The sequence below is a fragment of the Thermobia domestica genome, chromosome 8 (genome assembly GCF_964235325.1).
Source record: "Thermobia domestica chromosome 8, izTheDome1.hap1.1, whole genome shotgun sequence".
In the NCBI taxonomy this organism is placed as follows: Eukaryota; Metazoa; Arthropoda; class Insecta; order Zygentoma; family Lepismatidae; genus Thermobia; species Thermobia domestica.
Window position 1 is genome coordinate 93,526,317 of NC_137461.1, and position 25,611 is coordinate 93,551,927.

A 25,611-nucleotide genomic window follows, 5' to 3' on the forward strand; every position below is an offset into this window, starting at 1 on the left:
TTTTCTTTTTTGTCAGGAATTATTCCTTTTAACAATAAGTTCATTAAAGGAGCTTCATTTACGAAATGAACTCTCAATGCTCTTGCGTATGCGTTACTGCTTAACATATGGATCACCGATACTGGGGCGTAGTTCACATGAAATGCTTCTTGAAGTCCAGAGTTATCAATAATCGTACCAATGTTACCGATGAAACTCATAAACCATGTGAAACCCATCTAAACGTCAGACAATGTTAATTTTGTTTTTGAAGATTTCCACAATGGTTGATCGAATGCAGCATATGGAATTTTAGCATTGACCAGCATTAAGTTTTCGATATATTTAAGAGTGGCTATATATACAAGGCTAATCGCTGAAGGGATTTCAGTGCTAATCAGGAGATGCGTTTCAGGTTGTTCAACTAATGACTACATATTTGTAACTTTTGTGAAGGTTGGGCTTCAAAATTTAAAGATTTATATTGCAAAATTCTCTTCGAAAGCATGTTATTAGTTTTGCTCAATTAGACATGATAATGTAGACGTAGCAGCGTTTGATGTATTAGTAACTGCTAACAGACACCATCGTTAATTTTCACTTTGAAATAATAAAAGGTTTTCGCGTTGTACGTTTCAATAGAATATTTACTCCTCGTTGCTTCTTTTCCTTCAAAGACAAATGACTTTTTCGTGTCACCCTGTATGTTCTTATCTTCAAAGAAATAAAAAGAGCATGTATTGTACTTGTGTAAAACAATGCATTCTTCCACTTTGAAGGATTAAAATCTTCATTTGAATTATATTTTTACTACATGAAGTTATTCTATATAATATTATTTTACGCACCTTACATGGTAATTTCAGCAACTTTGGACCATCCTGTATATATTATCCCAACTTGGATAGCGGTGGGCTTTTAATGGGTCTTGGATCTTGGATACATTCTGCATCAAATGAGACCAAAGCTTTCTACCAATTACTTCTACCTCTAACGCTAGTACGACTACAACTTTGAGATGGATTTTATTTATATATATAAAATAAGAAAGTTTCCTTTACTGGGAGGGGGGCCGAAGGCCCCGATCGCCCCCCTGGATCCGCCCCTGATAAGTGCAGCCTTCGTATTAGATATTCTGGCTTATTAGATTAGATATTACGCACTACATCTAAGCCTACATATATTCCGATTTCTTATATGTTCCTCTTTCTAAATCAGAATTCGTATTTCTTGCTCAAATTTAGAAAATTGTGCCTCCATAACACCGCAACAATTCTTCAATATCGAAGTCTATGTGGGGCCTCTCTGTAGCAGTTTTCGCAAAATTCTACGTACTGCTAAGAAATGTAGGACAAAAAACAAGAAAAAAAGAAAATGTTAATATAACTTCTATACCGATTATCGCAAATTTTGCATTGCGTTACGCAAGTCGCTACATAGCGTGCCTGAATGTCACATCGATTACCCGTAAGACCAAGACAGCTTCGGGACAGCGCAATAAAAACTTAAAATAATAAAAATAGTAACATAAATATAACCATCAATTCGTTCTTCTGCTAGGATGAAAACTCAAGATGGCAACGGGGAGTAGTGGAGATGGGTATTCCCGGTTTGGTGACGAAATGAGAGACGTATCTGAATCAGAGGGAAAAATAAGTAAGAGTTAAATGAATATAAATCTAATATGCCTTAACATCATCCAAAGGTAAATTTAGGTAGTTAGTGTTGTGATCGGTGTTTACATAGTACGATACTGTCAAATGGATGTCCTTACACTTAAGTATGTGCACTTGCGTACATCCTTATCACAATTAAACTGTTTTCTTTAGTAAATGTTTTCCTTACTAAAACAGCCAGTTCTCCACTTGCAGACACCAGAAAGAATATGATTGTGATACTGCAACTTTTTTTTTTTTTCATTAGGTACATTGATATTCATGTCACGGAATCAGATTATATTAGGGTTAGTATCCTAGGCATCTATTTAGATTTAATGAAAAATTTTAAGGCATTACTCGAGCTGACGGTTCTACCAAATTTTGACACATTTCGTACATTTTCAGGTTAGGTTAGAGATTTGTATTTCTTTTAGCAAAGAATGCACTAATTGAGGAGCTCTGCTTGCAGATTGACTTCAGAAGGGCTTAGTATAAATACAGTGCATAAAACAAAAACCAACTTATGCTAGGTTGCAACTAAAAACACGAATGCTATTCAACCGAGTCAGAACAGGAGCGCAGCAGAGAAGTCCAAGCGGTAGGGATGGGGTGCTTGCATAGGAAGCAAGCGCGTCATCAACGGTGGTTATACAGAAACGAGGATAGGAAAAAACTTTATATGACATGAAATACATGCCGTGTGTGTGTTGCACAGCTTTGCGACACTTGCATGATCAGTTTGTATACTGCCTTGACATAGCACTTCACTTCATCATGACTTTCTTACGGACTACTATGTGGTAAAGAGCACACTTTCCATTTCGTATTTCTACCTCAGTATACATGTAAGATGTAAGATCCCGATGTATTTTCATTACTTGTGCAGTCCTATTTTGAAATCAAGTAACATTTCTTCTGTTGATTTTGCATATTTACGCCCCTTCCCCTTCCTCCGCACACACATAAAATAGGATAGCACTGAAAATTTGAATAAAATAGCAGCCAACACTAAAAAACTCTTTGTAGAGCAGCCTAATTGCATTTTTTCCCCCTGTAACTTGACTTCTGTTGAAGTTTACAATTTCCCATCGTGCTTCTACAACATATGTTATTTACTAGTAATAGTCTCAATGTGTCTCATGAGCAATATATCTAGCTACCTGTTTTTTGTCTACTAGCGAGTAACATTTGTTTCAAAAATCACTCACTTATTGTGTGGAGTGTTTGAAATGACGACATAACTGAGTAAGGAGAAAATCCGTTTGTCAGTGTTGTTTAGAGAAGACATTGAATTTCATACCATTAATAAAAATGTATAATATAAAGAAAAGAAGAAAAGAAATGCAAACTGGCAAACAATAAAAAGAAAAAAAGTGTAAGGGAAACCAATACAATCCATATAACAATGGTGCTAATAACGAAAAGAAAGAAGCTACATTGATATAAACAATTTTTCACTGATAGAATGTTTCCCCTAGAAAATTCTTCCCAATGCAATCGAAAAGGCATAATAAATCATAATATATACATATCACTGCTATGAAATGTCGCCAGCATATAAACATATTTGCAGTGTTCGAAGTGGAGAAAAAGAGGCGTTATGTTTTATTACGATTTTGACTCGACATACCGGTTATCTACATGTTGAAATACAGTGAGAGTATGTTGCCTATTGGATTTCTATTCACATAATGACAGAAAACCTCGCGTCGGCTCCTTGTATCTATCAGTGCTTGCTTCACTGGCTGCATACAGTGGCGCTCTCTACCGCGAATGTAACTTTGTTGTGCAAGAGTCGATTGATGTGGAAGCACTGTTGCGGAGATATAGTCCGCAATGGACACAATCGAAGCAGCAAAGAACGACATTGACATTGACATTGACATTTTTGAGTTTTACGTCCCACGGTTATGCCGGTTAGGCTAAAGGAGACGGTGATGATGAGTAATGGATGAAATGGTGGAGTGAAGAAAGTGGGAGGAAACGGGAGAACCCCGAGAAAACCCACGCACACGGTGTTTGTCCACCACAAAGTTCACTTGGCGGGAGCAGGGAGCAAAGAACGACAGATTCGGAAGGGACGCAAGAGAAAGGAAAATTGTGAACTATGGCAAAGGATTGTTTGAAGAGACCCTCACCTTGAGGACCCTAAAATGGTGGAAAAACTGTGTCAAAAGTACGTTTGTTTTCAGTTTTGTTTCTTTTTGACAATGTTTCCATCACTTTCAGGCCCCGAAAAAAATATGGTGCGTGGTTACCTAAGGGTATAACAATTTTTTTTAACCAAAAAATCAGGAACGTGTCCCCCCCCCAAAAAAATTTTTTTTCTACAATTTTTAGAAATTTTCAACACGCAAAAAATAAAGAAAATACGCATCGACAGTTTTGAAAAAAAAAATGCACATTTACATCTAGATAGTATGTACAATCTGTGAAACTTTCAAACTTTTAGAGCACCCCCACCAAAATTAAAAGATATTCAATTTTGAGCATGTATGATACGATAATTCGGTAAGATGAGGGGGTAGGGGGTCAAAATTTTGTTTGAGGTAGTTTTAGGTCAAGGATAACCTTTTTGGTCAATAGCGACCCAATTTGAATCAAGAGCCAATTTCACTATCTTACTAGGAAAGACCATTTATTATATATGCAAATTTCTCTTTCTTTATTCCGAAAGTGTGCAATAATGAGATTTTCTTAAGTTGAAGGTGTACTTTGCAGTATACGGACTATTCAGTAAATTGAACATTTAAAAAGATCCATATTTAAAGGGGTAAAGAAAGACAATTTTTTACAGTATTCGAATTACCGGTTTTATATTTATTATATCTTCCTGTACGCAGAACGGATATTTTGTTAGCATTGATAAAATTTAGTGACTTTTTATTTTCTTACACAATGATTCCCCTTGCACACTGTAGTCATTTCATTTTTGTTTGGGGGGCAAGACTCTCCGATATTTCACGTTTTTCATTAGTATATTATTATACTATTGATTAAACTATATATATATATATATATATATATATATATATATATATATATATATATATATATATATATATATATATATATATCGAACTTGGAGGAAGGTGAACAGTGGATCAGTGATAGATGCTTATCTCTGGTGCGTGGGTTCCTAGTTCGATCCCCGGTCAAGTAAGTTTCTGGTGGACAACATCTGTTCGTGGGTTTTCTCGGGTACTTCGTTTCCTCCCACTTTCTCATTCCACCTATTCTTCCATCATCATTCGTTTGCTTTAATCATCGTCTCCCTTAGCTTAACAGGCATAATCCTGTTACGTTAAACTCAAAGATTTCATTTAATTTTTTTTTCAAACTCAGTGGGGATGATAATTTTCCTTCTGCCCTCCAAAAATGACGTTCCTACTAATTCGAATCACTAAAGAATTAGTTTCTATGATTGACATCTTTCCATATTGATTTCTGTTCAAGAGTAAACATTGGACTCTGCTGTATTGGGGTTTAGCGTCCCTTTCAACACCGAGGTTATATAAGATCAGGACTTATTTATCGTGGAATGGAATTGAATATGGATCTCCCACGCTGGAGTAAACGTTAGAGACAAGAGGAGAAGGAGTTATGATTTTGTTTTATATATATGTTCTAATGTACTGTATTACATATCTGTGGTATATATTTATTAATTTCTTGCACTCAAAGACGAGATTCGAACCCGTGTTAAAAATAAACATTAGCACGCCAATCCATTGCGTTACCCACTAGACCAAAAACGCATGATTCATTCTTTTCCTTTTGTTGTAAGTTTGTACCCACTTACAAAAACCAGCTATCATTACCAATGGTTTACACAAGTGGGCTACATAGTAAGACTATAGCTTTAATTTCGTATGAATTTAGGTTATGCATTAGACTCATTAACAAATTAATATGGAAACATTGCAGCAGCGGCAGATATTGCAAAACGAATGGTAGACAAAACCCCAAAATGTAGGTAAACAAGCGTGGTTGTTCAATAAAAGCGGACTTGATGAAGTTTTCAGTAGAAATTAAGAGCCGAAAATAATTCATATTGAATAAGAAGAATAAGCAGGTTTGATGTGCAGTTTCTTTACTGTATAATGGTGAGATCTTTACATAAGTGTCACAAATTGTTATGTACTAAGTACATAACACTTAGCAAGAAAGGAGAGTCATTTGATTGCCTTGTATTAAACGTACAGAAAATGTCTTATCAAAATATTAGATTGCACCTAACATCTCACACTTGGCATGAACAAGGATGGTCCACGAGAATTGAAAGAAATGCAATTAAGGTGATAAGTGCATACAGTGGAACTAATTGAGGTGAGCAACATATCCATAAAATAAGAAAAAATTGAATTCAGTTTTCGAGAAAAATTCATACAGACTTTTTTCTTTGATGTATTTTCTCGGAAATTAAGAATGCGATAAGGACTCTGAACAGCAAGGCATATTAATCGTGTTTGACAAATACTCTTATCAAATATGATTGCTTATTTTAACTGATTTAAAAGTGTAAATCTAGTTTGCTTCTTGACATGTCAACATAAACTGGCGTTATTAAGCAAGTTCTCAAGCATTTCCTTCTTAGATTCCAACGTCCCTTTAGCAGAGGCAATACAGTTGCAAATATAATCTGTAGGTGAAAATAAATGCACAGATAAAATTTCTGAAAACGAAACTCCCTTTTTATTTTTGTGTGTCGTCGTTTTATGCTGGCGAGCAGGCATGAAAGAAGTCGGATCTAACACTTCGATTCCCATTTGCCTTGCTATTTCGACATTTTCTTGGTCGGATCAAACGTGGAGGACAGTTGGATCTGACAGTCTCTGTTGTCACGTTAGTACATGTGTACATACACACTTAAATTAAATTTGTTACCGGCGACAAGTATTAAGCAAATGCAAATGTTTTTATTTATTTTGATTTCGTGTATTAGTTCCGATGACATTGCTGATTAATCTAACTTCCATTTGTGGCAGTTCCTAAGAGAAAAGGAAGAAAAAGAAACCTTAGAATTCGAATTATTCAGTTTTTTTTTTTTTTTTTAATTATAGATTCGTTGTTGTTCAGTTTGTTCTATCGAATCACTAATTAGTTGCACTGAACTTTGTTCAATTCTCCCGATCACGTTTCAAATTTCATAGGATATAGCGAGACTCACTAGGTAACTCTAATCTGAAAAGCATTTTCAAAGCCTTAAAGGGGAAACACAAATTCAGTCTTAAAGTTTAGCAAACGACCTTTAAGGTGAATTTAACGTAAAATCTTGTCGTTTGTACATTGTTACATGTAATGATTACTGTAATTTATTTTTTTTTTTTTTTTAAGACGAAGGAATGGTGGTGGAAAGTGAAGAAGAGTGCCCTAATGAATATGGAAACACTTCAACGCTTCAATCAAGTAACACATCATCTAATGTGGAATTGATGCGGCGGGATAGTTCACCATCTCCGGAAGAAATACTTCGGAGGTGGGAAATGAACTATCATGAAGCAGCGATATTTCTTGAGGTAAGAAGTAATCAGTACTCTTGTAATAACAATTAAATTGTTACTAAAAGCAACTAATTTAAGGGATAACGTATTTACATGAAAACCAGAAAGAAGTCACACGAACAGTTAAGAAATGTACCAAGTATGTGATTATTTTGTAACTTGAAACTTATCAAGTATTAAATTCTCTCTAGATTCGCTTATTGTTTTGAAACGATTAGTAATGAACTTCAAGTATTTTGTATGTAATTTTAAGTTTTTTTTTCTGCATCGAAACTACATGAATTTCATGTTAATGTGAGACTTAGACAATTCGAGAGTCGAATCTGGAGCTCTCATACCAAAGCCAAGAAGATTATTTAAATAGAGCTATTTCATGGCTGTATGGTTAGCATGTGCACCTTCGGTGTGAGTGACTTGGGTTCAATTCTCGGCGGAAGCTCATGTAGTTCGAATCTCATATTCCACGTTTTATTTAATATCGGTGCTGAGACGAACCAGCTAACAATAATTTAAATAACGAGAGAGCGTAACGTAAGTTCAAGTTGTGAGTTGTTATACATTGTTACGTTTGTATGTATCCCAAGTTCCTGAAAGGGGCACGGTGACTCACTTCTGGTCCTAGGGGTTCCTGCGTCACTTCAAGGTCGTGAGAGTTTGTAATGAATAACATCATGTCCGCGAGTTTCCTCGGGGTTTCCCATTTACTTCCCACATTATTATACCTTTTAATCATCCGTTTCCTGTAGCCTAAAGAACATAACCGTGAGACGGTAAATTAAAAATTTCATTTACTTTTTTGCAACTTATGAAAGAAAGACAGAACTTATTGCAAATAAGTGGGTCTCGAATCATTACTTGTGTTTTCATCTGAAGCATAGTACTCCCAAACTGAGTTTAAACCTGCGACCACACACATACACAGACAACAGCACACTAGCTATAAGACTGCAGGGAAGTCCTATTAGCGTCGGGTTTTAACGCGCAGCTGACGTATTAGAAAATATGTGCTAAAAGTATTGTACTTTTCTAGTACTCTTGAGATCTGAGATTTAACTATTGACCTTATTTGATAACCTAATGTTTCATCACACCAGACGATTAACAAACTATAGTACAGTAGGAAGTCAAAAATACGAACTAATTGGGACCACAGGTAGTTCGGATTTTCAAATTGTTCGGATTTTCGAAAATGACCAAGAAAATGCCATTTAGGCTTAAATATATTGTACGGTATGCTCTTTTATCGATACAGTACATATAATAATTACAATACCCTAGGTAAGGCTACTTACATTTAATCAAAACAAAAACGCTAAAATACTTCTTTAATTATTTTAAACGAAAAGCAAATACCAAATTTCATGTCTCAAACCTTAACAAGTTTTGAGATATATGGCCATCCAATTGTAACAAGTAAAACCCTACCCTTTTTGTTCCCGCATTTTCTTTCCTTCTAGAACAAATATAAAAAAAACGGTGAAACATGTATCTAATTATTTTAAATGAGAAGTCCAGATACCGAATTTCATGTTTCTAACTTAAAGAGATTCCGAGATATGGACATCTTATTATAATAATTGTAATTTCCACCCCAGTTCCTTCTAATCTCTTTTCTTCCCTTTTAGATCAAATAAAAAAAAAAAAAAAGTCTGAAAGATGTCTAATTATTTTAAATGAGAAGACCATATACCAAATTTCATGTCTCTAACATTTAGAGATTCCGAGATGTGGACATTTTAGAATAATAATCGCCACCATCGTTAACATATCTCTAATATTAAGGGATTTTGAGATATGGCCATCTTATTATAACAAATCCAACACCCACTCTTTTTTTATTCTTGCCATTTTCTTCCCTTATAATAAAACGCTGAAACACATCTTTAATCATTTTAAATGAAAAGTCTAAATACCATATTTCATGACTCTAATCTTAAGAAACTACGAAATATGAACATCTTATTACAATAAGTGTAATTCCCATCCCATTTTCCTTCTCACTCCTTTTCTTATTTTCTAGGTCAAATATCAAAAAACACTGAAAGACGTGTATATGGACTCCTCATTTAAAAGAATTAGAGAAAATTTTATCTCTCTAACGTTTAAAGATTCCGACATATGGATATTTTCAAGTAATATTTGCCACTTCTCTTCCTCCTCCCCTTCCGCGTGTACTTTCTAAAGCTCCTTCCTAATGGAACCTTACATCACAAATACTATCCCCTGTCCGAATTTGAAGTTTCTTCCTTAAACGGTTTGGCCTGGGCGTTGACAAATTAGTCAGGACTACGTCTTTTATATATATATATATATATAGGTAACTACCATATTTGGTTTAATTTCCTGTCTGAAATGTTTACTGCAAACAATAATTTACGCTATTTTCAACATTTCTTTAGTTATATATCAAACTCTTTATCGTCTGTTCAAGTGACTGGCTGATATATGAGCTCAGATAACAACAATCTGTGATAATTCATAATGAATTAAAAATACGTATGTTTCCACACTTAAATGTAATGTAATTTTCGAAATAATTCGATAAACAAGTAGTATCTTCTAGAAATCATGGCAGGTCTTTTTCATTTTTTAATATTTAAATATCCAAATTTTTTAAGCACTTCGTCTGCCATTACCAAGGAAAAAGAGATTAAAACTAAAATATACAAACCAGAAGAAAGAAGGTAGGTCAGAATGTTAGGACAGGTTATATTCAACCATAAAAATGATTCAATTGCCTTAGCCAAATAGTAAGATTATTACGTACTCTGCCTAACCTCTTTTTCTACAAGATTGAAGCAGTTTTAATACTGTGCGGAATAGTAGTACGACTAACAAATGAGAAAGCCGTCCCCGCTGGTCTAGTAACTAGCTCATTTCATTTTTTAAAATTCTGTTCAAATGAGAAATTCTGTTGGCTGTACCTTCGATACAGGCGAGAACAGTTCGAATTTTAATTTGCATCACCTTTGTTCAGTATTAACTCCTGAAATAACCGCAATTAAGCTTGCCCTTGACCATCTACTTCCACTTCGTTCTGCTATGAACTTAATCTGCACTGACTCACTAGCGATAGTAAAACCCTGCAAAACATCTTTAGTAAACACACCTTCATGTAAGACATTCTAGTAAGATGCCATCAGCTACAGCAACAGGGCTGTGTGGTCGTTGTCTGCTGTTTTTCAGGACATGTCGGGATTCGAGGAAACGAGCATGCCGATACATTCACCAAGAGCGCAGCGTTGCTAGAGATTTCACTAGAGCACTCTCGTCTAAGGATGCGCTTTCACTGGCAAGTGAATTGGAACCAAATCAGTGAAAATAAACTCCAGTCAGTAAAACTTATTTTGGGTAGTTGGCAGACGTCGTCCCGTACTAAAGTGCTGCCAAAATGTCGAGCCGTGGCAAAAATGCAAACTAAAGCTCACACCCACGCGTTGAACCAATAAGGGTTCAGTTGTTGCTAAGCGAGAGAGTTTTAGCGAAAGGGACTGGAATTCCTTCTGCCGATAGCAGCGCTAGAAACGGAAGACTAGGTGTCAGGTCAATGTAGTATATCTTCAGTAATCGAAATTAAGTCATCCTAACACATTTGCGTGCAGGATACTCACATTTCACTTATTCCTATTTAATGCGTAGCGTAAATTGTCCGTATTTTAAATTCTGTCAATTCCTTGAGTATTCCAGAATACTTATATCTTAGACTATTAGGAATGCCTAATAATCTTAGTAAGGTTTTGAAGATCTTTAGTGACTACATTCTTACTTTTATTCGTACATTAAACGTGCTTTGAGTTTTTAAATTTTTCGTGCTATGAGTTTCTGTTATTGCTGTGGTTTGGGTTTTATTTATTACTAGCGTCAATTACCCACTTCGCTCAGTTAAAATAAGAAAAATTAGTAATATGTTCCGATAGTCAGTCACTTTTTACTATTATTGAATCGCTCTCTGATATCGGTCATTTTCGATCATTTTTATGTCTCCCCCTCCCCCAAGTTGTGGGGTGAATTTGGATTTAAACGGCATCGGAAGTGTCACTTTTCATCTCAGCGACTCCAAAAACTATGGATTCGACACTAATATAGGTCATTTTCGATCATTTTAATATATATCTTCCCTTCCCCCAAGTTGCAGGACTGAATTTGGATTTAAATGACATCGGAAATCTCACTGTTCATCTCAGCGACCCCGTAAACAATGAATTCAACACTAATATCGATCATTTTCGATCATTATATATATATATATATATATATATATATATATATATATATATATCCCCCTCACACACACGCGTTGTAACGTCAAAATGAAATGGTGAAACCATCCCAGACCGAAGTTCATCTATGTTGAAAATGTGATCGAGATTGGTGGTAGTTCAAGAGTTATTAAGTTACAAACATGGTCACTTTCATTTTTATTTATCTTTTTACATTTTATAATTTGCTGTTTATTCATTTAACCTTTTCTCTATTTCCGTTTTATATTTTATTGTTTTTTTGGTTTATTCTCTTAATTTGTATATCTTATACTAGCAGCGTTCACCCCGCTTCGCTGCGGTCACCCCGGAACGCAATAAACTTTGTTACTTAGATAATTTTTACTTTTTCGCTTTCAAGTGATATGATAAAAACCATAGAAGATTGCAGTAAATCTTAACATTATATCGCCTGTCATTTATGTTAACCCGCCCCGCTTCGCTGCGGTCATCCCGGTGCTGGCATATTGTAAAAGTGTCTGTAAAAATAAGCAAATCAATTAAAAAATTTTAAACAGAAGATTCAAGCTATTTTCCGCTGTATATCGCCTGTCATTTATGTTAACCCGCCGAGTGACACGGTCATGCGGGTTGCATATAAATACGTTTATTTTTACCTATGATGAACTAATAACAAAGGATTTGTACGTTATGGACACTTGAATGGTCAATTATCTCAAGACACTGGTAATTAAAAATTAAAGTGATATGATAAAAACCATCTAGGGTCCAAATCCTAATAACCCCCCAAAAATGAAAGAAATTGGTTCAGCCGTATTAGCGTGATGAGCGGACAAAGAATTGTACGTTCTCTTTTATATATATAGATTTGATTTACAGTTTTTATAGAAGATTTATCGTGAATTTGTAATGTGCAGCTCGTATAGGCCATTGGCTTTCTCGTGCCTGGAACAAATAGCCTCGCTGCTGATGTCCACATTAAACTTCACCCAATGAATGAAATTGTGGCATTTAACGACATTTACATAATCTTGTTCAGTGATGAAATTGACTGTTAGACAGTTCGACTCATTTAAGTAACTTTCATTATAATTTGGATGGCATAAAAACTAAACACTTTTGAACTATTAAGCAAAATTATTGGCAATAGCAGAATCAAAAGTAAATATTTGATTCTTATATGACTAACTTGTAAATTATTACTTTTTTTTTTATTCTTAAAGTAATTCCAAACCTTTAAGGTTTCTCTTTAAATCGTTTTCTGATTGCCTTATATATAGTTTGTAAGGCATATTAATAAAAGTTCTAGATCGTTTTCGTAACTCTTGAAGTTTATTCATATTGTAATCTGAAACATGCATATGTTTTCTATAGTAATCTTTTCCTTTCAATATACTAACAATTTCTGGCGTAAACCAGCAGAGGGCGATGCTTTTTAAATATTTTCTTCTTGGGCACATTATTATCGATAACGACACTTAAAGTACTATAAAAGTAACAAAACATTGGCTACTTATCAATGAATCCTCCCTTGAAAAATTTAGGAAGGAACCAGCTGAGAGTTCCGAAACGTCAAAATCTTTAATTTTTTCAAGGGAGGATTCATTGGTAAGTAGCCAATTTTTTGTTAATTTTGAATATCCCCCCATGCGCCCATGTAATTATAATACTATAAAAGTAATTCACTACTTGATTAACATCCGTTACTGCAAGTAACTCGGTCCAGTTTTGGTGCCTTAGAGAATTGTATAAATTGAGGAAATTAATATTACCAAAATTATTTACAATATTATTACTATGTTTAATACGGGAAATAGTATTTTAAAGGTAAATCTGACAATTTAGACATGGATGATGTTTATTTTCTTCTACCATAAGACATATTCCAAGATACAGTAATTTCCAGCTCAACGCTAGAGAGAATTAAGACAATGGTTTTACCATACACATTATTTACTGAATTCAATGATCTTAAATTATGAACTTAATTAAAGTTTGCTAAGAACTTCTCTATCGTGCAACCTATCGTAGATAACTTCTCTATCGTAGATAACTTCCCTATCTATTAATATCACCGTGCAACAAATCAAACGAGTAGTCTTAATAGAGAGAATATTAAGATCACCAACCATAATATCTTGAAATTGTATGACGCCTAAGTAATAAAGTTTTTCTCATATTCCCTTACATCTTTAATTACGTATTGTTTAACTAACTTTATATTCCATTGTAGTTATATGTGAACCTGTCATAATTGAATTTTTACGATATATATGTCTTTCACTGGTACCAAAATACTAAAAATAATAGATTCAAAGTAGAATTATATTTAACTCACTCAAATTATTTTCGTAACTTAACAATTAACACTTAATCCATAAAGGTTTAAAGGGCACCATGTCAACAACATTAGGCAAAAATGAAAGGAAATACAAAAAAAAAAAAAAACTAATTTTCACCTAATCTGGATTGATAAAATAGAGGAATATTCGAAATCGTTTCAAGTATAAACAACAATGAATTGCAGTGGTAAGTACAGGACAGCATTGTCATGTAAATATCCATACTGGGATTTCTTTGTTCTAATCAATTTTGTTGCGAACTGTGTATATTCGATCCCTTTCCCAACTTTTTTCCGTGTATCTCGCTAGTGTTGTATTCTCCATCTTTTCACATTACATTTATTTTTATTTGCTACTCCTCCAGTAATGAATTTTACAAATGTCTCTGCATTACTTTCTGCCTGCTATATCTTCATTGTTCTAACGATTTTTTTTCTTTTCCCTCTCCCTCTTGAGATCCTGCTTCGACCTGGTCACATTTGTCCGTCAGAACATTCAAAATTAACTTATGTTAGAGTAACTTAAGTCCTGAGTGAATGTTTTTCCATTATTCTCTTTCTTCTTTTCTCTCTGCGCTTATTGTTGACAAGTTTAAGGTTTAAAAGTTTGGTATCTATAGTTCGTGCCTTTGGTGAGATTTGTTCAAAATAACATATATGTATCTTTTATCTTTATTTAAGTATAGATGCAAATAGATCCAGTTATAATATGGTTTGTTTGAGTTTGCATTGTTACTATTATGTCTTTTCTTATTCACAGGAAGGAGAGAACAATGACAAATTTGATTCCCATCCTCGGAATCCAGATGCTCTTCCAGCCTATTTAATTGTTCATAATCGATGGTATTACGGTCTGGATATGGCCACGTCGTTAATTTTGTTAAGTCTGGGCTTGGTTGAAGAACCTGCAGTTCCTCTATTTAAGGTTAGCTTATTTTTACAGTTTATAAATGTAATTGTGTTAGAAAAATACAATTAACCCGACTGTGTAGTGTCCAGTATTTTTGTTGTGACTTATAATTCCGACAAATAATGATCATTTTGAATCTTAAAATTTAACCAATAGATTAGACAAGAAGCCACTAAATATCTTCGCTATGTAAATGATGAGATCTTGATATACGGTACGTTAGAAAAGTAATGAGACTGGCAACACTGTGTACGAACAGATTACGTTTGCAGCCTCAACCCTCACATGAAGTGAAGTTGTGTTTGTGAGGTGCGTTACGAAAATGGACCGGCAAAAGTTTGAACAACGTTGTGCCATCAAATGGAAAACATTTCCTATCCACGGCACAAGTGTTCAGATGGTACAAGTTCTTTTTAAAGGCCGAGAACAAGTCAAAGATAGGAAGACCTTCAACGTTAAAAACAGATTTCAATGTGGAAAGAGTAAAATCTCTTATGACGTTAGATCGTCGATTGACGGTGAGAATGATCAGTAATAAGTTAAATTTAAACGTGTTTACCGTCCATAAAATTTTAGCACGGAATTTTGATATGAAAAAAAGTGCGTCAAAATGATTCCAAAGACACGACAGTCTTCATCAACGAATTTTTGCAGAAGAAAGCATTTCTGTGATTCTTCATCCCCTTGTTCTCCTGATCTCGGTCCCTGTGACTTATTTTTATTCCCCTTATTCAAAAGTCACTTGAAAGGACACCATGTTGGTACTTCGGATAATATCCAGAAGAGCATAACTAACGAGTTGAAAGGTATCCAGCAGTTGCTTTCCAGCACTGCCACGAAGAATGGAAACAACGCCTAAATCGCTGTGTAGCTTCCTAAAAGGACTGTTTTGAAGAAAATAACCTTGCTTTTTAAAACAAATAAAATTCATTGTTAACAGGAAGTCTCAATTATGTATGTAATCGAGCACAAGGATTTATTTACTTTAGCTAATACGATTCACTCATACAACTCATACAATACTAGGCAGAATTGTAATATGTATATTATCCAACAGAATTATGCAAATTTTAGCAAAACTGTGTATATGAATTGTATAAAATTATATAACAAATTACCAACAAAGTATAAGGACATTAACGAAAAACGGATATTCAGAAATACTCTGTTAGAATTATTGTTAGAAAAAAGCTATTACTCTGTGGAAACTTATCTTACTGATAACATATAGAGAATGTAAATCATATCTGACAACTGTAATGCTTAATTGAGGATTGTCCTCATTTGTAAGCTATGAACAGGAAAATAAATATGAATATGAATATGAATATGAATTACTTTTCTAACACACCTCATATAAAACAGAACAGCAGTTACAGTTCTTTTTTTTTTTCCCTAAGATAAATGGAACAATATTGATTGCAAGATAAAGTTGCTTGCTGTAGAATTAGAAAATAAAGATATCTTAAATCACTCTGACATATCCATAGAAGGGATAGGAAGACCTTCACTACAATCTATAGGAAACCAACGTCTAGCAGTTCCAATAATCACAAGAAATCAGCACATTCTTATCTTAAAAAATCAAATGTATAGATTATTTCTTTATTGGAGCGTACCAGTCATTGACGGTATAGCTTCAGACGATGATTTAAAAGCTGCGATCAACCCTATTTTTAGTTTAACTAATGAACATGTATAATATTAACATATTAGAAAAATGTTATATCCTATTTAAAAATTTAAAAATTTAAAAAATTATTAAATTATTAACTGATAAGGCGATATCAAATATTAAACAGGAATAGGTTACGATTCTGCTATTTCCAAGCTCATCATATACAGAGAAAAAAAGAAATATTCAAAAATATAAATTCAAACCTTCGGTTAACTAACTACGAGAAACAATATTAGCCGGCTGCAAATATCTTGTTAGTCAAGACACTCATTCTGACATTTATGAAGTCAAATGTGCATGTAGTAGCTCCTATACTGTTATGACAAAAACTAAGCTTCAGAACTAGAATTAAGGAACACATCAGAAATTCTAAGAAAGAAGGTTTAGCTATTTTTGGTGTATCTAAACATTTATTTAATCTCAAACATAGTATTAATGATATTTACATCTTACATAAATCATCTTCGCATATAGAAAAGAACACCATCGAATCATTTGTTATTCGCACTAATAATAATAATAATAATAATAATCCAGATCGTGATACATACAGAAGAAATTTAAATACAGAATTGACTATGATTTTAAATGACTTTTTTAAAAACAGTAACTGTAAATCACGATATTTTTACCGCAAATAGAACTACATACACTTCTATAGTCTGTGTGATATAATTTGTTTCATGATCCCTGTTAGCTCATAAAATTGGAATGACGATTTTTTTAATTCTTATTGTTTTACATCCCACTTGTCTGCCCTAGGATGAGAATGTATAGTGAAATAAAATTAAGGGTTGAAAGAGCAAAGGGCAGTGCACAACAATGTGTGCCCTGAATAAGATTCGAATTTGCGACAGACAGGTCTTCTGATCACCAGTCTAATGGTTTATACCTCTCGGTTATTCCAACTGGCCTTAATAATGCAGGCCTCATAGCGAGTCACTTTTTAAACTAAAAGTTACTTTTTTTTTTTTCAAAATTTGTCACTAAAAGTTACTTTTTTGAAAGGTAAAGTGACTTTCGTGTGATCTATGTTTTGCATTGGCAGTTTTCTAGGAAAAATATAAAAATAAATGGAAAAAGGCAGAAACTTGTTACTCATTACTCTTCTGAAAGCTTCAGTACTCGCTGCCACATGTGAAACAGTCAGCTTTATTCTCACTTCAGCTTTTATTCTTTCTAAAGCACCGTGAATGGTTGGTGGATGCTTAAGCTCTCAAGGTGGGGTTGAGAACCCTTCTGTGTCTATTTTTTCTTCTATCATAATAGTCTTTAGTTTTCTTTTGTAATAGTTAACGCTCCGCTCAAAGTTGTGTGTGTGTGTGTTGATGTGGTTCATCATGTTCGTCTTGTGTTATACTTCTTGTATGTTCTTCTTAAGAGTAGGTGATGAATTTGAATATTTCACGACTTTGAGAACTCTCAATGCTAAGTTAAATATAATGTCTGGGATGAGGAAATTCGGAAATAGGCCAGAACTGGTTCCACTTACTCAGAAGCTTCTTACATCTACTAAGTCTGCTTACCGTTACTACAAAGTAGACTTAGAAAACCTAAGAAAAGAGGAAACTCAAAAAGAAGTAAAGAAGAAAAGATGAAACAAAACAACAAACAGAGAGAGAGGTGATGGAGAAATTGACAAAGGGAGATAGGGGCATGATAAGATTTTGGTCACTTTTTCGTGTGTTTTTGGTCACTTTTTAGCTATTTACCAGAGACCAGACCATTATGAGCCCTGTAATGAAAAGCTAAGATGATGATAATAGGTTTAAGGTTAGCCGTAAAGTACCTTTGTAGAGCAGTTATTGTTTTAGAATTGTTAAAACATTCCTTCACTTCCAACAACTAAATTAATTTGTCATTCTATACAAAACATTATCTTCTATAGAAAGGAATGAATACGAATCCTTTTATATTAAAACAAAAAATCCTACTTTGAATTTACATTGGTCAAAACAATTAGTGGAGCAAACTAGGAAACGCAAACATGACAGTGGGAACCGATGTATTTGGTTGTGAGGGTTGTTGCCGTGATCACTACAATGAATCTGTGGGTAGTCACCATGAGAGTGGCTTATGCACATAAGAAGACAGAAATGGACATTTGCACAACAAAACATACTTCTAGTAAAGTATATGGTCTCTGATACAAATAACGGCTGCAACTGGTGCACAGTTATTTGGCATGGATCGGAGTAGGTTGTCAGTGCTGGGCTGTAGGACGTTTTCCTACATATTCAGTAGAGTTATTTCCAACTGCAGCAGAGTTGCAGGTGGTGCTTTCCTAACTGCAATACGTCTGCGGAGTGTGTCCTACAAGTGTTTATTGGAATTTAGGTGTGAAGAAGACGCTGTCCATAACATACTTTTGATATCCTTTGACTGCATCATCATCCATACTACACGTGCTTGGTGAGGTCTTCCATTATCGTCCTTAAAAATAAAATAATTGCCAATTGCTGTAGCATAGGAACAATGTGAGGTCTGAGCATCTCATTTCTTATCGTTGCACTGTTAGAGTAACATTCCGCATGATCTGAAGATCTGTGTACCATCCGGTGCTGATTCCTATCCATACCATTATTCCATTACCACCATATTGAGATACCTCCTCCACATAGAATGGGTAATTTAGAAATCCATGTTCTCTCCACGTGAGAATGCGTCAGTTGCCTGATTGTAAGCTGAAACGTGACTTGTCTTAGAACAGAACAGTGCTCCGTTCAACATGCCTCACACGCGATATTTAGCAGCTCAGTTTCTGTGAGCTCCACGCTCTTGCAGTCAAAGCTATACACACCATTGTCCGGCCTTCGTGCATAGAAACCTTCTTCGAGCAAACGATAGTGCACGGTTTGGATTGACACTCTTCGCCCTGTTGCCAGTACAAGCCCACATTGGAAGTAAGTTGCGCTTTGCTGACATTGTCAGTGGGCAACTTAATCCTGACCACCAACGGATTGTTCCCGTCTCTTAAAACCGTTTCCAGAGTCTGAAAATGACACCGCGCGACAAGCCGAGGGCCTGAACTACGAGAAGTTTGTCCGGTTTCCATCCTGCGTGTGCATGTCCTTGCCACAGATATCGCAAAATTTTGTTCTGCTGTCATTGTTCCTATTCACCATTACACTACAACAGTCTACTTTCATTTACTGTCCGTCAAAGCGATACTACTATCGTTTCGAAGTGGTCTGACTATTTCACGTCTTATCGCAAGTTGCACCTCGTGTCTTATGACTTTACATCTGCGTTCGTTCGTGCGAGCTACGTAGCACAGTGACATTGCAGTGATGAAGCCAACAGTCCCCACAACCAAATAAACACCTTGGACTTTCTGGTCTGGAAATTTCGATCGCCTTCAATCGTTTTTTCATTTTCTATCTTGCTCTCCTTATTATTTTGACCAGTGTAGATAAAGAAAATTAGGAGAAAGATTGTACTAGAATTATCAATAATTATATTGAAAAATAAATAAATAAATATAGTAAATAATGTGATTATTCAAGTATACACCCCACAGTACAGTGACCCTCCCCACTGAGCTAGTCTCTCCTTATTATTTTGACCAGTGTAGATAAAGAAAATTAAGAGAAAGATTGTACTAGAATTATCAATAATTATATTGAAAAATAAATAAATAAATATAGTAAATAATGTGATTATTCAAGTATACACCCCACAGTACAGTGACCTTCCCCACTGAGCTAGTGGCTAGCGTGCACGTTTTTGGTGCACGAGATCCTGAATTCAATTCCAGGTGCGAGAATTTTGAAATTTGAACGCATTACACTGGTACAGATTCTGCCGTAAACTGGAGGGCCACGTCTCATATAACCTCGATACTGAAAGAGATTCTAAACTCCAATGTAATCAAAGGGTCGCAGTGGCTCAGTGGTAGAGCGTTCACCTCCGGTGCTTGGGGTCCCTGGTTCGATCCCAGCTCGCGCCGTGTGGACTTTGTGGTGGACAAACACCGTGCTCGTGAGTTTTGTCGGGGTTCTTCCGTTTCCTCCCACTATCTTCATTCCACCATTTCATTCTTTCTCATAATCATCGTCTCCTTTAGCCTAACTGGCTTAACGGTGGAACGTAAAACTCAAAGATTTCATTTCATTTTTCCATGTAATCAACCAATACCTCCACAGTAGTCTTCTGCTAATTGGTGTTTATAGCCGCTGTATATGTGCAACTACTGCTTTTGTATTTGGCAACGTTTCTTACAATTCATTATGACGTAGTTTTTAATATTGTAAATTTTCTGTACATATATTATGAAATGTGAGTTTTAAGTTTGTAGTGTTTCATAATTAATGTACTCCTTTCCATCGTGATTAGTATTGTGTTTAATGAGCGGATCATAGTTGTGAAAGAGCCTCTGGTCTAGTTGCTGTCGTGCGCGCCTTTGTTCACGTGTCCTGGTTAGATTCGCTATGTAAGAGCAATGAATGCTACGGTGGTTTGGATTGCACTAAACTGTACGTCCACGTCTCATATAGACTCAGTGCTAAAAAGCGACGCTAATCGTCAACGAACAAACAAAACACATATAATAGTAAAATAATATTTTAATAGTTCAAACGGTGAATATTTCAGTGTAAGTGTTTGCCGACAGACATGTTCAAAGACATTTTAGTCTTGAATAATGGTACAACAATGTTTTGTGGTGCACAACTTACGAGTAGCTTCATTTGTGGACTAAAGCTGGATTGCACGAAATGCAGCACTGTACAATCTTTCATAGCAAAAACTATGACTATCCATACCCATTCAAGTGAGCACTTTCGACAACTTGAAGTGTTTTGGTCACGTGAAGTACACACCACAAATGATCCACGTATACAAATATTGCAAAACTTCCAACTCACGTTTGTATTATGTAAAGAATGAAATGTAAGCCTTTGGTGCGCAACAGCTTGTAAAAGTATTATCTAATATTTCGTTATGAATTCATGGTATTTATTAATTCGGAAAACTATTGTAAACACAACTAAAGAAAACTAGTCGCATTATAAGCAGGGAATAGTTTGGTCAGTTGACACTTCGTTTTGCAAGAAGCAGCAAATGTAAGTTCCTTTTAATATGCGAATCCCTTATTCATAATGTTGATCCTTCGCATGGATAAAACGAATATAATGTACTTACATGGTTCAGGAATATCACACATATCAAATTGTTTCTCGTGTCTATTTATAGTGATTCTGGGTTCGATTCGCTGTGGTTATATAATTTTTCGCTTTTTACTTAGCCCAATACATTATGAACACTTCTTAGGGTAAGAAGCTGCGAACTTCACATTTCTAAAGGTAAAAGTAATCTAAAAGGCAACCGATGTACTGATCCAGAAACCGTCTGAGAGACTGATACTAACAAAATATGGCGAACCTTTTATTTTTCAAAGAATTGACATCAGATGATAGACTAAGAGAAAATAAAGAAAACAATGCAGGAGAGATAAAGACAAATTTCTACTCTTCTATCTTGTATCTGTAATGTAACTTTTTAAATAATAGTTTAATGTTATTTTAATATTTCTAATTGGTGTTCTGATTAGAAACTTTTAATATATTTCGCACTTTACAGCTTCCGGTGGGAGTTCATGGATCCATAGAACTCTTTGCCTTGACTGTCATAGGTATTGAACTTGTAATGAAATTACGATGGTTAGGGTGGATGGCATTTGTGAAGCACAAACGAACGACAATAAAGGTAAATACCTATGTTTTTAATTTATGAGTGTAATGTATGGCGATGTTTTTCTCAAATCAGGAGTTGAATTGTTAATACCAACTTGAATGTATATATATTTACCTTATACATATGCCATGTGTTGAGAGCAAAACAGAAGCTTGTTCTGACTAGATATTTATTTTCCGTTGTTGATTATCGGGGAGAAAAGTGAATTTGGTACGATAAATGTGAATTATTAAAGAAAAATTTAACTACTTATTGTTGGTTTGTCTATTATGTTATTTAATTATATTTTTTCAATGTACTATAAAGAATCGTACCAGTTTTGTAATTATTTATACACTTTTTTTCTTTTGTAGGGCCTGACCTTACTAATCATGGTTGTGGAATCAATCGTTGTTCTAATAAGGCAATCTACCCATTTTCGAGTTACTCGTGCTCTGAGGCCGATCTTCCTTGTGGATAACCGCTATAGTGGTGGTGTCCGGAGGTTTATCCGTCAAGTATTGCAATCGCTTCCTCCAATTTTAGATATGTTGGGTCTTCTTTTGTTCTTTATGGCCATCTACAGTTTGCTAGGGTACTACTTGTTCAGTACGAATGAAATGGATCCATACTTCCGAAGCCTCCATGACAGTTTTGTCAGCCTGTTTGTTCTTCTTACAACGGCTAAGTAAGATCTTTTCCTATCTGTAATATGTAAATAGCTTAAAATAGTAATAGGAAACTAGAAAAGAATTAACTGGAAGTGGAACGAAAAGGCGTTGAGGAAGTCCTAGTGAAAATGGAGGAGAAAAGTACAAGCACGGAGGCTAATTAAAAAGAGAGAATGGGACGAGCCCGTACATGTACAACTTAACGGTGTGAAGCCCTCCCTGGTGGTCTTGTGGGTAGCGGGTATGTCTTTGGTGCTTGTAGTCCTGGTTCGATTCCCTGTGGGAGAGCACAATAAACTTTATTCACTTAATTTGACAATAATTCACTTAGTCTAAAGGGCATAACTGGAGGACGCTAAACTAAAAATTTAATTTCATTTTTCCATTTGAAACGGTGTTGAATACCAATGCCGTCCTTTTTTTTTTTTTTTTTTTTTTTTAGGCTCATTAATTTATATAGGGAATTATTCTTCTGTGTATTTTTAAATGAACTGAAGTTTTAATGATTGTGATTTTACTGATTTGAAGTCTAATTAAATATTCTATGCTATTTCAAAGTGAGTTTACATCATTCTATTAAATTTCATCATCATCGTAGGTATTCTGCCATTATTGGTAGGTCACTTGCCGCAACTAAGAAGCTTTCATGCTTCACGGTCTTCCGTTAACCTCTTCACCTTCACATACGACTTTTCTGTTATGATACCGTCCATCAACCATAGTCTCCTTCACCCCCTCCCTCTCTTTCCTCCCACCATACCCTGCAGTACGTCTCAAGACAGTCCCTGTACAGCCAATGTCCCAACCAGTTTCTCTTCCTCTTTTCGATTACATTTAAAATTGTTCTTTTCTTCTTCACTATTTTTAATACCCTCTCATTTGTTTTTGCTCCAGGTAATTCTCTCAATTCTTCTCAGAGTCATTGTTAACATTAAAATTATGTATTATAAAATTTAATTTTCATGAAGTAACAGATATTTAAATAAACTTGAAGAAGAACGTACTAAAATCAAACGATGAAAATTCCAGGTTATTTTAAAGAAAGCCCAAAAGTAATTCCGTGTACAAATCCGTGTGCTTGTAAGTATTCAACATCATTAAGGAATTAAATTTACTCATGATTACAAATATTGACTTGGACTAACCTTGGCACACGTCTATCATATAATAATTGCCGAAAGTTTCAGTGGAAAGTTCCATCTTCCCTAGTTTTGGATGCTTACATCAAGCGAAAGTAGTAGGAAATCTAATGAGTGGGTCAGAGTTATCCACAAGTAGAATATTAGTACTGTTCCTTGTCTCAGGTTTCTCGCCGTATACTACATTTGCACCAATCTGGGGAGTTACAGTAATTTCAAGGAAAGTTCAGAGTAGTTCTCTCAAATTTGTGATATCCTAGGTTGCAGGTTTTGTTACTGGACGGGCAAAGTATTTGTAGATATTTACAAATAAATGTAAATATTTGTAATAAATATCTACAAATATTTATTATTATTATTATTATTATTATTATTATTATTATTATTATTATTATTATTATTATTATTATTATTATTATTATTATTATTATTTCTAGAAGAAAGGTTTTTGTTCGGCACTTTAAGAAAACACTAGTAAGGAAGATAGAGATTCTCATTGAAAATTTTCTGCAGTTTTTAAATGGTAGATGTATATCAAGGTTAGTACAAGGCTTGTTTCATGTTAAATCACCCAGGCCGTGTCATATACCAATTCATATTTTAATAAAACTTCGTAAACTTGTTAACTAACACTGCTAAGATATGAATACCTGCAAAAATTTTCTTCTGCAGTCCTAATAATTCGTAAAAAATAAGTTTTAGAATTTCAAGTATTCGGTCGTTGTCTTCGCCATCTAATATTGCGTAGTGTGTAATACAAAAAATCATATCAGTTTGAAAGCAATATATTACTTTAAAATTTCTGACTGAAGTTCATAAAAGTCTGCAGAACTCTTCAAAATAGTTATTTTTCGGAGTTAATTTCATTTTACGTAATGCACCATATCGCTATGAGGCAGAATAATTTCCTTATAGCTTCTTTTTTTAAAATAAAGCTAAAAGTGTTCTAAGAGACAGAAATAAAACTAGTGTTTTTTTTTTTTTTTTTTTTTTTTTTTTTTTTTTTTTTTTAATGTTTTGGTTAAAAGTTTTCGTTTAATCCGGACAGTCCGACGCGTCAGGTTTGCATGTTGTCTGTAAAGTGTTATTTCCATTGATACAAGCAAGGTATTGGCATAGTATTTCTTCGATACAGTCACACAGGTCTCAGGGAATCACCAGGTATAAGTTTCTTTGGTGTTGAAGTATGCGTGTGTGTTTGAAGAGCGGGGGGAGGGGGCAGAGAAGAAGAATAACGAAAATCAGAATAATTTATTTTGGAAATTTTGAAATTTTATAATAGAAGTTTTCTCCTTTCCCAAACATTATATAATCAATGTGAATTTAATTTTAAAATTAAATTAATATTTCAAGTCTGTAGCCCATTATAGTTGAAATAACGTAGGAACGAAGGCTATATGACAGTTAGGGAAGAATCTCCTTGCCTGAGAAAAAATATAATCTCCCAATATCTTTATTTTAGATTTTTATGAACTTCAGTTAAAAATTTCAAAGTGATTCAATGCGCACGCATTGTGATTTGATTTTTTGTGTTACGCCCTACGCAATATTAGATGGCCTCGAGAACGATCCTAATGCCTGAAATTCTGAAACTTTGGTATCCTATTTCTCGCAAACTATTAGGACTAGGGAAGAGAAATTTTGCAGGTGTTAGTATTTTAGCAGTACTAACAAGTACACAAAGTTTCATTAAAATCTGACTCAGTAGGTGACATTTTTATTTTTTGGTTGATTTGAGGTAGAATGAGTCCCAAGACAGTACTGCCAACATTAAGATGTTGTTTTTGAGAGTTACAATAAAGGCATGCTAGATGGAAAAGGAGAAACTGGAAGGACGA

At 34.6% G+C, this 25,611-nt stretch overlaps 1 protein-coding gene across 2 annotated transcripts in view; it reads left to right on the forward strand.

The window, feature by feature from the left end:
* Nucleotides 1–1,498: 1,498 nt before the first annotated feature.
* Nucleotides 1,499–25,611, forward strand: part of LOC145693079 (two pore calcium channel protein 1-like) — a 74,236-nt gene continuing 50,123 nt past the window's right edge. The window contains exons 1-5 of one of the 2 annotated variants that reach the window (XM_081768761.1): nucleotides 1,499–1,635; nucleotides 6,975–7,156; nucleotides 14,463–14,627; nucleotides 21,871–21,996; nucleotides 22,338–22,651. In XM_081768761.1, coding sequence (XP_081624887.1) covers nucleotides 1,554–1,635; nucleotides 6,975–7,156; nucleotides 14,463–14,627; nucleotides 21,871–21,996; nucleotides 22,338–22,651 — 869 coding nt within the window. In that variant the 5' untranslated portion in view covers nucleotides 1,499–1,553. Of the gene's footprint in view, nucleotides 1,685–6,974; nucleotides 7,157–14,462; nucleotides 14,628–21,870; nucleotides 21,997–22,337; nucleotides 22,652–25,611 lie in introns of both variants that reach the window. The other variant, XM_081768762.1, reaches the window with a different exon arrangement.